The sequence below is a fragment of the Hypanus sabinus genome, chromosome 10 (assembly GCF_030144855.1).
Source record: "Hypanus sabinus isolate sHypSab1 chromosome 10, sHypSab1.hap1, whole genome shotgun sequence".
Taxonomy (NCBI): domain Eukaryota; kingdom Metazoa; phylum Chordata; class Chondrichthyes; order Myliobatiformes; family Dasyatidae; genus Hypanus; species Hypanus sabinus.
In genome coordinates this window covers 88,641,931-88,660,020 of record NC_082715.1, presented here as the reverse complement: position 1 = coordinate 88,660,020, position 18,090 = coordinate 88,641,931, and the positions used below count along the sequence as shown (strand labels likewise).

At 39.1% G+C, this 18,090-nt stretch overlaps 1 protein-coding gene across 1 annotated transcript in view; it reads right to left on the bottom strand.

The window, feature by feature from the left end:
* The window catches only part of adgrb3 (adhesion G protein-coupled receptor B3), a 771,743-nt gene that overhangs the window by 442,691 nt on the left and 310,962 nt on the right, over nucleotides 1-18,090 (bottom strand). The window contains exons 3-4 of the mRNA XM_059982287.1: nucleotides 10,851-10,961; nucleotides 2,715-2,876 (exon numbers count right to left, since the gene is read on the bottom strand). Of these exons, the coding sequence (XP_059838270.1) occupies nucleotides 2,715-2,876; nucleotides 10,851-10,961 (273 nt within the window). The remainder of the gene's footprint in view (nucleotides 1-2,714; nucleotides 2,877-10,850; nucleotides 10,962-18,090) is intronic.

Here is an 18,090-nt window from a genome sequence, read left to right as displayed (position 1 = left end):
TAAAAAATGTAATATTTTATATAAACATGTGGATTCATAAATTTCATACTGCACGACTGCCAGCACCAAGCACCATTAGGGCAGGATACTGATGATGCTGTGAATCCTGCACATTTCTATGTCATCAGAAAAGATAGATCTCTGAAGGGGATTCCAAATTAGTGATGTATTGCTTGGAGGTTTTTGAGAGAAACTGCATGAAGAGAGAACTAATTCGTGTGTTAATAACTCACAGCCTGGAGAGAGCTGACTGCATCTTAATCTGCAGCAGCTGTGTCAGACTGAAGCGACTGAGATGGAAAATAAAGTCTGGCTCTGCACTTAAGCTCCTTGCCCCTGCCCCTGATGGTATCACTGATCCACCAAAACAACATTAATCACTGCTTGATATGTGACAGCTGAATGGCATAATCCTAAATGCATTATTTTTTTCACATTTGCTGGAAAGTGTTGTGCCAGGATCGGGCGACATGGTTGTGTCATTAGATGAGGCCATCATAGGGTGCCAGCCAATCTTGTGCTGTCAGGAGATTGGAAATAAATAAACATTATTATTGCCTGAGGGGACCATGGCAGTGGTAAAATCATTGGGGGATTTCTGGTATTAAGCCACAAATATTAAAAATAATAAAACATCGTTGTTGAGTGCCGTCGACTCATGGTGACCCTATGGATAGTGTTCCTGTAAAGATATGGAAGTAGATTGCCAGGGCTTTCTTCCACACGGATACTAAACTGCTGTGGCCCAGTTTGGGATTTGGCTGGATTCGAACTCAGGACCCTCCACCTCAAAGCTCAGTGCTGATGCCACTACACCACCAGCTGGACCAAACAAAAACTTTATAGGCGTCTAAATAAGATTTGCAGTTATTTGGATCACCTGCTTTTCCTGTGTTTAAGGTGCCTTTGTACCATGAGTGTATCTTATTCAAAGGGCGCATCCCTGGAAGCTGACAGCTTCTAGGTTGTTCAACAATGGTGGCATAACAGCTGAGTCTGACCCGGTTTTCATACATTTTTCAAGAAGGGGGTCATTGAAAGCAGCCAAAAAACTGGATAATTTCCCATTGCATTACTCTTCAAGCCTAGAGAGTGACTACTGTGGCATTCCCATTGTCCTTCTTTAGATAGGCCGAGGAAGAGGCTTTGGCCCAGCTGAGCCCATGGGTAAGTTTGCCATCCATGTTACACTGTGTGCCTCTGGCAAGTCAAGCACAGTCAGCAGAACTGTGCTGTTGGAGAAGAAAGTTCGATTTGGATGTTAGCATTCAGCTTTATTTATCAGGTAAGTAGTAATGTGCTAGCAATAAAGAACATCCCTGTGCCTTGTAGCGGGAACTGAATCACAGCAGTTAAGTTTGAAGGACTTAACCTGACAGTCAAATCGTTCAATCCAGCTCAGCCCAGTCCATACCCTGGAATCAGAGTCAGCCCTTTTATTGCTTAAATAAACTGTGATCTAAAGCAAGGACAGTGACAAGTGCTGGAGAATTAGTTGTTAATCGTGGCCACAGACTCTATCAACACTACTGCCATGTACTCCTCAGTACTGTGTGCAGCAGTAAAAGCGAGATGCTCAGTGTTCTGCTCTGAGCCTTCCTCTAAAGGGGTTTAATTGAAACTCAAACAGAAACAAAGAACACCATGAGAATGAGAGTTTGGCCATTTCCTCAGGGTAGGAAGCTGATGAACTATATGCTTCAGCAGCAAACGCCCCTCTACCAGAACACATCCAACTACGCAACATTTCTGCGATGCCGTTGTATCTGTGAGGACATTGGGATGGGAGTTATTATTTATCTGGCCAAATTTGCCAAAAACAGGTGCCAGTCCTCACCCTTGCATTATAATATTGTGCATTTTGTAACCCAACCCTGAAGTCAATCAACATTTGTCAGCTATTTGACTAGGACATCACAGTGCCAGAGTGTGAGGAGGAGAATTGAATTTGTTGGTGGTTATATAACAGACCTTTCCTGCATTTGGTAGGAATGCAAATTACATTTGATTTATTCTATTCTACTGCTAAGAATCCTAATCAAATGCTAACATGCTCTGGCAGTTTTCAGGATTCATTTCTATTAAATATATATTATTCTTGCAATGCATATTTTTCATTCTCATTTGCCTCTACACTGCTAATTCCACTGCAAAGTTGTCGGGTTAATTACAGATGATCTTGATCAAAACAACAAGTCATTTTAAAATATTCAAACAATCTCTATCAAACAACAATGCCCTATTTGCATGCCAGCTAGTTTTCAAAAAATCAGAATGTAAACAGTTCAAATTTTACAGAAAGGTGCATAAACAAAGAAATAGATAAATACCGCTGAACAGGCATCTGTACAAACTGATGGCAGCATAATGGCAAGACATACTCCAATTTACCTGACGCTTTAGCCTAAACAGTGTGATCTGCTTACAGGTCTAATTGAAAGAATTGTTATGACCTAGCCGCACGCAGAGCATGCGTTTTACCACAGCAAGTCAATCAAAAGCAAGTTGTTGTGATATCAATTTAAAAGGTTTTTGATTTCCACACTGCTTTAAGCTTATACAGGTAAAATGTCCAAACATTTAATTATACTGAGTAAAAACAAATGATAGCAGGAGCAAAATGCAAGAATGTGTGAATGATTTTTTGTCTTCTTGTCTATAGCTAGTCATAGAATTAAACATCCATACTTTTACTCATCCATTGCTAACACTACCTGGACAGAGGACAGTGTTATTGCAAACCCTTGATTCTCTTAAAGGCACGCTGCACAGTATCCCGTAAGATGATACACAAGCTCTGGTTCGCACCTGCGACCCTTGACCACATGTTACTGAACACATACTCCACTGGGTCCATTCTTCTGTAACAGGGTCTCCTGTACACAAAAAATGACACACCAATTATCAAACAGCATTAAAATAATACATTTCAAAATAAACAAGATAAAGATGTTTTACAATAATGTGTCACAAATAATTTATTCTTGAGCTGAGGATTTATTAGACAGGGTCAGACCACACTTGGAGTATCGTGGACAGTTTTGGCGGGGGGGGGGGTGCTCTTTCTAAGAAAGGATGTGCTGGCATTGGAGAGGGTCCAGAGGAGGTTCACAAGAATGATCTCCAGGGTGAAAGGGTTATTGTCTAAAAGCTTTTGATGGCTTTGACCCTATACTCATGGGAGTTTAGAAGAACTGAGGAGGGTGGGCAGGGGGAAATCTCATTGAAACTTATTGGATTTACAGTGGATGTGGAGAGGATGCTTCCAAGAGTGTAGAGCCTCAGAATACAAGAGCGTACCTTTAGAACAGAAATGAAGGGGAATTCTTTTAGCCAGATGGTGGTGAATCTGTGGCATTCATTGCCATAGTTGGGTGTGGAGGACAAGTCATAGGGCATCATGGTAATGTAGCAGTTAATGTGACACTACTACAGCTTGGGGCGTTCCGGATTTCGGAGTTCAATTCCGGCATGTTCTGTAAGGAGTTTCTGTACGTCCTCACCGTGGAATGCATGGGTTATCTCCAGGTGCTCCAGTTCCCTCCCATAGTCCAAAGATGTACTGGGTTGGTTAATTGGTCATTGTAAATTGTCCTATGATTAAGTTAAGGTTAATTGGGTTTGTCGGGAGTTGCATGGCACAGTTTAAAGGGCTGGAAGGGCCTACTCCATGATGTATGGCTAAATAAAATAAAATTTATCCAAAGCAGAGGTTGATAGATTCTTGATTAGTCAAGGGTGTCAATATTTATGGGAAGAAGGCAGAACAATAAGGTTGAGAGGATAATAAATCAGCCATGATGGAATGGTGGAGAAGACTCGATGGGCTGAATAGTCTATTTCTGCTCCAATGTCTTATGGTCTAAATGGAAACTATAATCAAGAGGAAATAGAATGTATCAGATGTCAAGATTTCTTATCAACCTCAAAAACTGATTTGGAATGATAATTATGTGGAAAGTTTAGCCTTCATTGTGCTGCGAGTTCTGTAATAAGTGGCTCCTGATCAATGGTGCCCTCCTGGAAAGATTGTTTTTAGCTGCTGTAGATAAATTTGAAATGTCTTGGGAGCTTGACTGGAAGTCAGCCACATTTCCGAGATGGAAACAAACATTTCTAGTAGTCTTAAACCTGCCCTTGGAACCCCAGTGGACTGGCTAATTGCTTTATTGAACTAATATTATCTGTGCTGGGAATTGATGTCCGTACTGTGACAAGCCCGTATGGAGGGCAGCTTGATGAAGAACAGAGGGAGAATTTGAAGGGATCTCTCAACATTGTATTTCTGAAACAGATAGAATCCTGACTTTAGACTTCCGCCTTCACCTTTTCCTTGTAAGATACAACCTCTCAGTGTAAAAGTACTATAGACCATGCCTGGTCCAGAATTTTTGGTCTTTTAAATTGGGAACCCCATTTACATTTGAGAAATAATGCTGTGACAAAATTAATAGAGGTCAGGAAACAAGCAAAAATTATACCTCCAAGGAACAATGGGTGAGTCTCATTAACATTTAATGAAAGTTGTATCAGTGTTGTTAGTTATTATGTACCCACTGAGTATGTTATGAATCATAATAATCTAAATTGTTTTCAAATGCACTGACACATTAATTACAAGGTTATAAACTGTCTTACACTTGGCTCTGTGGTTATCTTTGAAAATGATGAAACAAAACCTGAGAGACATAATAATAATTATAGAATGGCTAGATGACTGCCACTTCAATCAGTAAGATCACTTCAAGCCTAGGATCTCCAGAAAAAGAAAGCATGTGTTTTAATGAAGTTGACATAATATACAATCAGTGGCCACTTTATTAGATACACCTGAGCTTTATTGCAAATTTCCAATCAGCCAATCATGTGACAGCAACTCAATGCCTAAAAGCATGCAGACATGGTCATGAAGTTCAGTTATTTTTCAAACCAAACATCAGGATGGGGAAGAAATGTGATCCAAGTGACTGACTGTGGAATAATTCTTCATACGAGATGCAGTAGTTTGAGTATTTCAGGAACTGCTGATCTCTTGGGATTTTCACAAACAACAGTCTCTGGAGCTAATAGAGAGGCCAGTGGAGAATGATCAGACTGGTTTAAACTGACAAGAAGGAGACAGTAACTCAAATAACCACACGTTACAACAGTGCTGTGCAGAAGAGCATCTCTGAATGCACAACATGTCAAACCTTGAAGTGACGGGTTACAGAAGCAGAAGACCACACCGGGTTCTACTCCTATAGCTAATAAAATGGCCAATAAGTGTATTTCCAAGGATTCTGTTTCTAATATTCAACCCCTTTCACTCTTTTTTGTATTATTCTAACAGGGAAGTGTAATTCTTGTATGAATGGTCTGTGCACACAAATGAACAGTTAGCACCAACCTCTGCACAGTTTCAAAGCCCAAACTACACAATAGTGGAGCTAGGGCTTGAGCTAAATCAGTGCCTCACACCCAGAAAGTTGTTCTATACACACAGATTTGGAAAAATTTATTGGTCTTAGTGGGATTGTAGTGTAGACTAACTAGTTATCTAGAATCCAAGGGTTAAATTGAAAGAATAGTTTACAGAAGTATGCTATGATATTTACAGGTTTCAAAAATGATGTGGTTTGTTTTTTTTTAACCTATATAATAGGAGAATAATGGTTAATAGAGATACACTCATTATGTCACTATTAGGGTGAGGGTCTAAAATTTATGTGCAAGCAGATCAAAAATAAAGTTAAGAAACACTTCTGTGTTAATTTAAGACTCTCTTCTGCAAATGTCAATTGATGCTGGATTAACTGCTGATTTCCGATATGGAATTTATATATTAACTATGTTAAGGAAATGTTAAGAAAATACAGGTAACCAGAGTTAGTTGCCAATCAGTTCAAGAGTTTAATTGACCGACATCATGTTCGATGATTGAAATACTGGATTTGCACAGCAGGTCAGTCAGCATCTGAAAGAGAGATTTGCCACCCATGATCATCGTCTGCAACACTTGGTGCTTCAAATATGGTGAGACTACCACGCTTGCCTGAAGCATGCTGGATTCTAGCGATCAGGCCTAAATAGTCTCTGGTCTTCTAACAGTGCACTGGGGAAGATCTGCCCCAAATAACTTTGACAGCCTTCAAGCCTTGCAGCCTGTTAAAACTGTTAGGTTTATTATAAATGCTTCTGAATGTCTGTCACATTTAAAATAAATAAAATCAACTATAACATTTTATAGAATAATTTAGCATGAATAATTTTCCACATCCCTACAATCCTCATTGAAATACATTGGGATGTCTGCATCCCATATTTGGTTTAATCTATTGCTGGACCTGAGAGCTAATTCCCAGCAGGCAAGCTGGTGAGCTTAGGAAGAAAAAAGATATTCACTTTGGAGGAAGGATACAGGTTTAATGGCAGTATTCCTAACAGTGTGGAGGAACAGAGAGATCTTGCATTTATGTCCATAGATCACTCAAAGCTGCAGCCCAAGTTAATAAGGTGATTAAGAAGGCATATGTTATGTTGGCCTTCATTAGTCAGGGAATTAATTTCAAAAGCCATAAGGTAATGTTGTAGCTTTTTAAAACCCTGCTTAGACTACACTTGGAGTATTGTGTTCAGTTTTGGTCACCTCATTATAGAAAGGTTGCGGGCTTTAATGAGGGTGTAGGTGAGTTTTAGCAGGATGCTGCCTGGATTAGACAAAAGGCTGAGTGAACTAGGGCTTTGCAGATATATCTACAAAAATCCCCAAATTCTTTGCATCCAAATGGAAAATGATGCTATTACTACGAAACTTACAGTGGAGTAGTCTTCTCTCTTCTCAGTGGCTGACAGATCCGCTGGTATAACCAGCACTTTGCATTTTTGTTTTGTTTTGAAGGTTTTTGTTTCAATTTATTAGATCCTCACAAAATATTCCTGACTATAACTAAGTATTCTTAGTCATTGCACAGAAGTAGGAACAAAAGGTTCTTTTTATCAGGCTGGCAGGATGTAACAGTGGAATGGGCTAGGATCAATTTTTGACCCTCAGTTATTTACAACTTATATTAAAGACGGATGAAGGGACTAGGTGCAAGGTTGTCAACAACATGAAAAAGGGGGGAGGATATTTCAACGTTGTAGCAGGTTATAGATAGATTGAATGAGTGGGTGAAAGCTTGATTAAAGACAAGTGTGAGTCATTCATTAGCGTAAGAGGAATCTAAAGGCAGATTATTATCTAAGTGGAGAGAGACTAGATGAGTGAATACAGTGAGGTTTTGGTGTGTTATGCCCAATTTGCTAAAATATTAGCAGGCAGCTGCCATAAGCAGTTAGAAAATGAAATGGTACATTGGCCTTTATTGAAAGAGGCTTGGAGTTTAGAAATAGGGAAGTATTGTTACATTTGTGCAGATACAGGATTACTGTACTTCAGTCCTCTCATCAAAATCTGAATCAGGTTCATTATCACTGACATGCTTCATGAAATGCATTTGAGAAAGTCATTGAAGAGAGTCAAACAAAGGTTCACTCAGCAGATTCTTTGAGTGAAAAGGCTGTACTGTCATCAGCAAATAAGGAATTCAATGTACATTTTTCAGAATTTAGAAACATCAGGGGTAACCTTATGGAAACATATCAGATTCTGAGGGAGCATAATGCCATAGATGATACATTTTGACAAGTGGTTTTGACGTACATTGAACAAGACAATATTAAAGGGTAATTATTAAAAACTGTGGTTGTAATTTCTTGCACTGGTTGGTGCCACTCAGGAATTCTCTTTTGAAGTCAAGATCATTGGAGGCATTTAAATGGGAGGTTGATGTTTTTGTTTTGGAAATATCAAGGAACTGAGGTCTCTATGGAACTAGAACAGAAGAAGAGATAAGTCATAATCACATTGACTGGAGAAGGTCAAGCTTGAGGGGCCAAGAGGCCCAGTTCTTTTCTGGTTTTCTTATGTTTACATAAGTTTTTATTAATTTAATGAGCAGAAGAAAAAACCCTTCATTTTTGGAAAACAAATTATTCAAGGGCAGCAAAGGTAATTCTTTCTTTAATAAAAATGGAAACAAACAAACAAGGCTGTTCCTAATGTATAATTTAGTTGGAGTGGGCAATTGAGGGGGAGAAAGGGGAATAGCTTATCTTCAAAATTCTGCTGTTGTGCTACCAAACAGAAAGGAGTTGAACAAATTGGAGTCATTTTTTAAGTAATGTAAACAGAAATGATAGCTCCAAACTACCATCAGCAATCTAAATGTGTCCTGTGGCCTCACTCTCTCTAAATGCTTTAATACAGATCCTCTTAAAAGGCTCTTTGGTCTTTCATTGTCTTCATAAACTCTGGTGCTGCTGTTTTATTAACCCAGCTGAATTAAAGCTTCTTGCCCATATCTGTGTTTGCAGCAGTTTCATCAAAATGGCAAACCGCTGAAAGGGAGAAATTATTAGAAGAAAGGACACACTGAACCATTTATTTTGTGCTTGTGCTTAAGTGAAGTCAACACACAGGTAACCAGTAATGCTACGAGGAACAAAGATGATGACATTTTTGTTTAATATGTTGTCTACCAGATTGCCAATCCCACTAATTGCATCTCTGTGTATGGTTTGACTGAGGGTTTGAATTTTATTCAAATATTGTCGCATTGAGATCTCTTTTAAGTAAACTGCAGTCTGAATTACACTTCAATAGAGTATTTTCTTCTACCTAACCAGTCAATAACTTATTTTCTAAATGTTTATTTGTATAATAAACAACAAAAGATAACACACATTAATACAAACAGAAATGACAGAGTATATCATCCAACTCAAGTTAAAATGTTCCCTCATGCCTTAATTGCAAACCTAAAACATTTTTTAATGTTTGCAAAAGTGAGTTTGCATTATATAATCAAAGCCAAAAGACTACTTTTTAAAATTATAAAACAAAAAAAAGTCAGAAAATCTTGGAGAAACTCAGGTCATGCCACATTTGTGGAGAAAAAAACTCAGGCATACTATTTGAAGTCAACACTTGTAATGTGAAGCTATCAGCTTGAAATATTAACCCTTTTTCTCTCTAACAGTTGCTGCTTGACCTATTGAGCATCTCTCATATTTTCTGTTTTATTTCGGATTTCCAGCATCTGCATTTTTTAAAGTTATAGTTTAATGTTGAGACAGATTAGAGAGAGTGTAGCAGCAATTTTGATATACTTTATGTACATATGGACGGTGTTGATCAGATTTGTTGGACAAAAATCAAAATTTACAATGAACACCAACTGTAGTTACACACCAATGCTGAACTCATACAATGACCCTTTGCAGTGAAACTGTCCACTTATTCTGAGCCTACGCCAACAAATTTAGAAGCACAAACATGATGAAATGAGAATTAAAATTCAGAAAGCATGCAAAAGTAAAGATAAATGAAAATACTCAATCCTGTTTGAATACCCTGATAAATGTGGTTGAGTATCCTAATACTCAGTACTTTGGAGCAGCTACTTACCATGGTCTGACTTTCAACAGATAAGGTGATGGCCGAACTGAACTGAAGGCTTCTTCAGCATAATTGTCTATGTCACTCCTTGACTGATTGGCAGGAAGGGAGCACCTTCATTCTAGTCAGCTAACTTTATCAGTCCCCTCTTCCATTCTTTCTCTTCTAATCCAATCCTTCCTCTCAAATGTGAACCCTGTAACCTGGAAATCTTTTTCAGAAGCACATCTTCTAAATTAAAAATGGGTCTCAAGCAATAGGTTTGTCATGAATCTTGAATGTAATGGGTAAGGTGGGCATTAATCCACTAAACACTGATCTTTAAGCACTTAAACATCTCCACAGTTCAGGCATATTCGTTTTTTTGAATGTTCTCTTTTGAAAAATAATATTGAACAAAAAATTCTAAACCGTGAGGAAGTAAGATGAAGAAAAACCTTTTGTACAATGTAAGAATATAAGTCTTTTTCCTAGCCTGCCACATGTGAAAGTTTGGGAAGCTGTCTGTTTCCACCAGTTACCCTCCAAACCATGCTTAATAAGAGGAGTTGGGTGAAATGTTAGCTCTTTGAACAGACTTGCATTTTCATCGAGGTGGAAAATATGAGAGTTCATAAAGTTTTTAAAATGATGAACAATAGCTATGTTAATTACAGTTGCCGAATTAAAGCCAGTATTAATGTTGTCCTGAAATCTGAATGTAAACACTCTTCTACAGCACAAATCCTATAGAAGCTCTAGTGGCATGCACATTATTAACAGTAAACACAAAGTGACAACACGAAAGGCTGCAGAGATATTGGGGTTAATATTAACCTAATCCTGTGCAGTAGAACCATGGATTAAGTTGACTTCATGATGTAAATAAAATCAGGCATATGTAAAACCAGTGTTACACCTGATCCTGTGTATTTCTCATCATGCAGGCTAGGTTAACATTTCCCCACACTGTGAGAAGCAAGGGTTTCCCTAGATGCTAGAACCAAGAAAAAGAGCTCCCAAACAGTGTCTCCAAGCCATGATAAACTCTCACACAAACATTAATTTCAAATTTCAACATACTCAGTTCATGCATCATTTTGGGGTACTGTATGTCCAAAACTAGTGGAAAAACATGTAAATAATAATTCAATGTTTCCATGCAATGACTTTGAGTTATCTTAGTTCTAAATCTATGCTGCCAATTATTACATAGCTACTGACTTGAAGGTATCTCTGGACACCTTGAAGTGACTGAGCATAAAGAAAACAATTAATATACAAGAAACATCAGCTGCACAATTAAAAGAAAAAAAAGATTTATGGAGACATGCAGTGGGTTTGTTAAGTTGATCAAATAAAGACAGGTATAGACTATTGAATTAATTACCAGTATGTGGCATAATTTTACCAGCATCAGCTTGTTCCTGAGGGACCTTTCTCTCATGAACTGATCGAGGTCGCTGACTTTTTATTGTATGCTCTGCCATCAATCCAAATTCTAAGGACAGAATAGAGGTTTATGAAAGCTCCATGGTTGCACAAATCACACATTCACATTTGTATCTTATGCATTTTTACTGAAATTAATGACAAGGCATGAACAAAACAGGTACAGAGTGGTGTACTTTTATTCCAATCTGTGTATTAAAACAAGTTACACATCTTTGAATTACATGTGTTTGCTATAATTTTATCATTGACTTAGATGAGATTGGGGTCTTCCTCCTTGTACTTCAGAAGTCAAATTTCTCCAGAAAATCTGTGTCTGAGGAATGCTGAAAAGAAAGGCACAGGCCTTTCCGCTCTTCAAGCATTGTCCTTGAAAGAAACAACTCAACGAAAACTAACACTTGATTATCCTGACACTTTCCTTCAGTCTCTCTCCTCACAGGTGCTGCCTGACCTGCACCTGTTTTTAATAAAACTAAAACTGAACATGTTAATCAAATACTTCTGATCAGGAAGGTGACAAATTATCACAGCAGGTTGTAAAGCTGTCAACTGAGCAGTACATAACATGGGCACACCTCAAAAAGACCCATTTCTGTAAAACTAAATGTAACGGGCCTCTTATATAGAACATACAGCACTGAAACTGCTTACTTTACTATTCTATGCCAGTGTTTATACACTTCACAGGCCTCCTGCTACCACTGTTCATTTCATTCTAATCCCATAACTTTCAATTGCTCTCTCATTCCTGTTCTCACGTTAAGGAACCTCTACCATTTCCAGCAGCTTTGCTTTGTGCTGCGAGGTCAATGTACTTATCACTCTTTGGAAAAATGGTTCCACTGGATTGTTCATAGGATTTCTTTATGATTGTTCCTTTCCCCACATACACGAATCTAGCTTCCCCTTAAAAGCCTTGACCAATGAAGGTAAGGCTGTATTATGCCTTCTTTAGCACCTTATCAATTTCTGTTGTCCTTCTCAGGAGCTATGTACCTGGCTTCGTACACCAATGGTCTAAGGGGGCAAGGAATCAATGGCAAGCCGTGTGAGTTGAGAATCGTTCAGGGTACAATATTAAGCCAAAATTCAATCTAGTTGCTCAGATCCCACTTCTGATGGTATTTTATCTACAGGCAATCTACTCTTACTGTATCCATAAATTGTGACTCCCCCTCAGCTCTTTACTCCAGGTGCACACAGAAGACCACTTGATAAGTGTCAGCAGATGTAAGAGTGTGAGCTGTGGAATGAGTGATCTGTTGCCCAACAATCGATCACACATTCCAAAGCTCGCACTTTTACACCAGCTCAAGCAAAGAGCAGCGTTGAGATATCTAGCCTGTGGTGAACCACCAAGCACACATTACCGTTTGGCTAGAAGGACAAAGAAGACCCAGTGTGCCCACTCCCCAAAGGATAACCTTCATATATCAGATCAGTGTTAGAAAATTCACAGAACTGCTCCGGAACATCAGCAAGTGGAGGTGAAGAGGCATGCACGTGGAGTTATCAGTGCAGAATCAGTCATACCTAAAAGTTTGAGCTTACACAAGTGTAATTGATCAAGAGTTGTATGGCTTTACTGTTGATTGATGGACAAAAGGTCTTTTTAGGTCTTTATTCTTTGGAGCGTAGAAGGTTGAGGAGGGACTTAATAGAGGTATTCAAAACTATGAGGGGGATAGATAGAGTTGACGTGGATAGGCTTTTTCCATTGAGAGTAGGGGAGATTCAAACAAGAGGACATGAGTTGAGAGTCGGGGGCAAAAGTTTAAGGGCAACACGAGGGGGAATTTCTTTATTTAGAGAGTGGTAGCTATGTGGAACAAGCTTCCAGTAGAAGTGGTAGAGGCAGGTTTGGTATTGTCATTTAAAGTAAAATTGGATAGGTATATGGATAGGAAAAGAATGGAGGGTTATAGGCTGAGTGCGGGCCAGTGGGACTAGAAGGGCCAAGATGGCCTATTTCTGTGCTGTAATTGTTATATGATTATATGGTTAAAACATATGGAATTTTTGTTTGTTTGATTGTGCAGGTGGCCCTTAAGTGGCAACATGGAAACCATGCCACCTGACAAGCTGAGCTCCTCTTTATTTGTGAATACTTATACGAGGTGTTCAGCATGTGTTGTTCATCCTTCTGGCACTAAGTCCACTCTTTACCTCGGGTTGAGGCTGTGTGGAGTCTGCATGTTCTCCCTGTGGTCTCATGGGTTTTTGCTGGCTGCTCTATTTTCCTCCCATGTCTCAAAAGTGTGCTGGTATATTAATTAACTATGGTTAACTGCTCCTGGAATAGGTAACATCATCAAAAAGGAACTGATGGGTATCGGGGAGAAGATGAGTTGCAGGGAGTAGGAAGCAAAGGAATGGAAGAGAGGGGATTCTTCTGGTGGGGGTTGACAAGCACCAGATTCAGAGTCAGAATCAGGTCTAAAATCACTGAAATGCAGAATGTCATGAAATTTGTGGCAGCCATACAGTGCAATACATAAAAAACTGTTAGTTGTATATAATAAGATTATATAATTTTACATTATTAGAATAGTATAAAATTACATTTATATCAGTAGTGCAAAAAGAGAGCAAGAATAAAAATAGTGAGGTGGCATTCATGGGTGGGTTAGGAATCTGGTGGTGGAGGGGGAGAAACTGCTACTGACACATTAAATGTGTGTCTTCAGGCTCCTGTACCTCTTCTCCGATGACAGTAACATGAAGAGAGCAATGGGCCAAAGGCAGCCTTCTGTGCTCTTTAGCTGCTACTGCAACAATCAAGTGAGGGAACTCGACTTTCTGTTGTTAAGGGCAGTTCCAACATAATGAGTGAGTCTGTGTTTCACTCATATTCTTGGTATTTTTTCTATTTATTTGCACAATTTGTCTTCTTTTGCACATTGGCTATTCATCAGTCTTTACTTGTGTATAGTTTTTTCATAAATTCTATTGTATTTCTTTATTAACTTGTAAATGCCTTAAGGAAAAGTATCTCATGGTAGTATATGATGACATATATCTACATTGATAATAAATTTACTTCGACTTTGACTCAGAGTCTGCCTCGTCCTAAGCAATGCAAGCACCATTTTCTCTTGCCTTTATTGGTAGTGAAGGTCTTTGTGTTATGCAGGAAGCTTTTCCAAGTTGCTGTCATTCAAATAGAAATTGATAACCACTATACATCTTGCAGTATTGCAGGATGCAAGGCGTGTAGAGTTTAACATTAAACAGCCACTACACTGCCAACCCCATGAATCAGAATGAGTCATGGGATAGGCATGCTGAACAAGGTAGAGCAGTGAAGAATGTATTTGGGACTTTACTCATAGAGACAAATAAATGGAATTCATCAGGATCTCCTTCCATACAGACTTTGAATTGATGTCATGTTGCAGTTGTGCTAAACATTGGTTAGACTGGAGTTGGAGTATTATTCCGTTCCAGTTGCTACACTACAAAGAAGGATGTGATGGCAAAACAGAAAGCTCATAGGAGATTCAGTAAGACATTACCAGGAATGGAGGGATGCAGTAAAAGGAAAGATTAGATAGGCTGGATTTATTCTCATTCTCTTATTCTCATGGAGGCTGAAAGGTGATTTTATTGAGGTTAGTAAAATTCTGACAGCTGTATCTTTTCCAGGGCAGGCAAGCTTAGAACCAGAAGACACAGATCTTAGGTGAGTAAGAGAAGCTTAAAGGAGATTGAAATGGTATGAGTTTATCTGGAATGTGCTGCCTGAGAAGGCAGTAAAGGCATACAGAATTCCAATGATTTAAAAGGCATTTGATGGATTTTCAAAGGAAAGGAGTAGAGGGAAATGGGCCTCATGCATGCAAAAGGGATAACCAAAGATAGGGACGGTGAGCTGTTATGATTTTATTTGATCAGTGGCCTCAACTCCATATTGCCATGGTAACCTTCATCCCTTTGACACCCCAGTAAAGATGCTACAGATTGATAATCCCTTTAGCAGGGCTCCCCACTAGGTTTAAAAAGCTGCTTTTCAGTGTGTGGTCTACTCCGATTGTTAACTCTATGCCTGCAATTCAGCTTCAGGAGGTGTTATTTGGATGTTTCTTGTAGAGCAACAACACACTTGCATATTCTGAGCATGGCCACATCACAGACACGGAGGTGGCTGATCACAGGCCTTTGAGAGTTCTAAATTCGCAATTGCATTTCGCAATCGATTTTACACTCACTATCCACCAGACAGCTCAAAATAAACATTGCTGGGTGACTGAATTTCTAAGCCTCTATCTTTTTTTTTTGTCAGCAAGAAAAAGGATTCCATGACATTAAATGTGCTGACATTCTAAGAAAAGTGCAGGATTACCAGAACTATGGAGATAACAGAAGGTCTTAACTAAAAGATACTGACTGAACTTGGAAATGTGAAAATGGAAAATGTTGAAGACAAAGAGCAGGTTTGGCATCTGAAGAGAGACATGACAGCTGAACATTTCAGGTACTAACTTCCTGTCTTATCCATTTTTACTAAAGGATTTGAGCTAAATACCCTTTTCTGTTCTGCTTTTTATCTCCAACAGTTGCAGTTTATATTGTTGAACATTAGAATGTGGCTTTCCAAAGTAAGAGATATCAGGAGAGTCCATTGAATAGGGGAAGGAATAAAAGGTTATGCAGATAAAGCAGGACGATGGTGACAGAAGTAGCATGGGGGATGATCATGTGAAATGGTACCTGAACTGTCTTTTTTATGGTACATCACGTCTCTTGACATCACTATTGATTTGAAGTACAGTCCAATGGGAGTCCCTCCTTCTGTACCTTGCAAATGACCTGAATTGGTTCTGTGCCAAAGTGATGATTACAAGACTCTCTCTTTGAGGTGAACTTTGATCTTGACTGGACAGCTGGCAGAGAGTGTCAATTGGCTCAATGCCATTCCTCTTCGAGAGAAGAGGTAGTGATTTTGAGCCTTGGCTACATTAACACTTTACAGAGGGAGAGCTGCAGGACACCTGACTCAGACCAAACAGTTGTGACCCTACCCATCTGACACAAGCAGATCTTTAGACACACAATTCAGTTCAGCCACTATCATTTAATGTAAGCAAATACAAAGGTTGGAGTCTAACACAATGTTATTGCCAGGTGAATCAAAGTAATTTCAACCCATTTAATGGCTATCTTACAATGTATTTCCAACCAGTGTTTTTCCAGGATTTAATTGATATAAGTCTGCTCAAGTCTAACCTGTCAACTTCCCTCATTATTCAATTATTTGTGGTGTTTCAATGAGCTCACAACTTTTTGTCAATTAGGGCAGCACTGATGAATACAAAATGATGTACTTTCAATGTGAATGGAGGAGAGTATAGGGAAGATGTCTGAGGTATGCTTGTTAAAAGGGTGCCACATGAATAGAATACATTGCTGGGGATTGGTAAAGGCAGATACACTTGGGGCATTTAAGAAACTCTTAGATAGACCATAAAGCCATAACACAAAGAAGCAAAATTAGATTATTCAACCCATCCAGTCTGCTCCACCATTCAATCATGACTGATTTATTATTCCATCAACCCCATTCTCTTGCCTTCTCCCTGTAAACTTTAGCACCCTTACTAATCAAGAACCCATCAACCTCCCAATGATTTGGCCTCCACAGCCATCTATGGCAATGAAATCCACAGATTCACCACCCTCTAGTTGAAGAATACCCACATTATCGCTGTTCTAAAGAGATGCTCTTGTATTCTGAGGATGTGACCTCAGGTCCTAGACTCTACGCTATTGGAAACATCATTTCCACATTCACTCTATCTTGGTCTTGAATATTCAGTAGGTTTCAGTGAGATCCCACCTCATTCATCTTAACTCCAGTGAATATACACACAGAGCCAAGGCAAGAGATTTGCTTTATTTGTCACATGTGCGTTGAAACATACAGGGAAATGTGTCATTTGCATCAAATCAAATCAGCATCTGCTTCAGTGTCTCTCTGGTGACTTATATCAGTCACAACAACCAGCAGAAATAGTGCAGTGTATTTGCAGGCACTGAGGAATTTGTGTGTCTTTAAGTTCTGTAGAGGAAACCTGATAATATATGCAAGTTTGAGAGGATGGGGAGGTGGAAGGGTTGTTGGTATTAGCACATTTGAGAGATGAAACATATTTAAACCAATGGTGAATCAGCTGCTAGCCTGGAATTGGGCTCAAGCAAGCTGTAGTCACAATCCTTCCTTTCCAATCCGGATGGAGAGTCTTGACTCAAAACATGCACTGTTCCCCCTCCAGCCTGACTTGCTTATCTCCTTCAGCATTTTGTGTGCATTGCATTTACAGCAGAGCAAGGCAGTTCAAATCACTTCTTTAAAAACTCCTAATTTACGTAAGTATCTAGCAACTCAACCCATTTCCTGCAGCCCATTCCTTCTTTCCACTGAAACCCAGAACAGCAGAAATTGATCACTGTGCTATTAAATAATATTATCTGTTTAAAAATTACAATAGCTCAAGTGACATTGCAAACTATTTATCTCAACCTGGGTAGTGCTCCACCATTGCCTGTAATCCGTTGGAGCTGGTGTTTTTGTTTCTCTGTGAATGGTTTTATGTGCTGGCTGTCCACCATAAGTTCACTTTCTTATGCTGGATCCCATATTTGACCATTTAGAATGCGTCATTCACCTCTTTCAGGAGCAGTTCAGGGAAATAATGTTGTTGCCTCTGTAGGAGCCAGTGAGAGATGTCAAGTGTCCTATCAGGCTCTGGAAGGACATTGCTAGCTTGAGCAAAATGTTGGAACTACACAACAATGAAACAGTCTGCAGGAAGATCTCATTATTGACACCTGGTCACATCAATGTGTGAATACAGTTCAGAAGGCTTTACAGCCTGTGAACTGACCCACAGTGGGCTATCCAGAGGACAAAAGCTGCAAATGGGAAGATTTAGAAAGTAACAGTTTGTGGAATGAACAATCCAATAAATTAAAGAAGCACAAACAGACACTTAAGGAACCAATAGTTGATGTAATTGTGGATTGGTGCCAGTAGGAATTTGTAGGAGCATTTAGGGATAAGGGAGTACTGTAGATAATGAACCTTCAGGATTTATTGGAATTTGAGCATTTAAATGTTACAAGAAGAGAACAGATGTGAAGGAAGGAGAAGTGAAGAACAATGGGACTGGCGATGA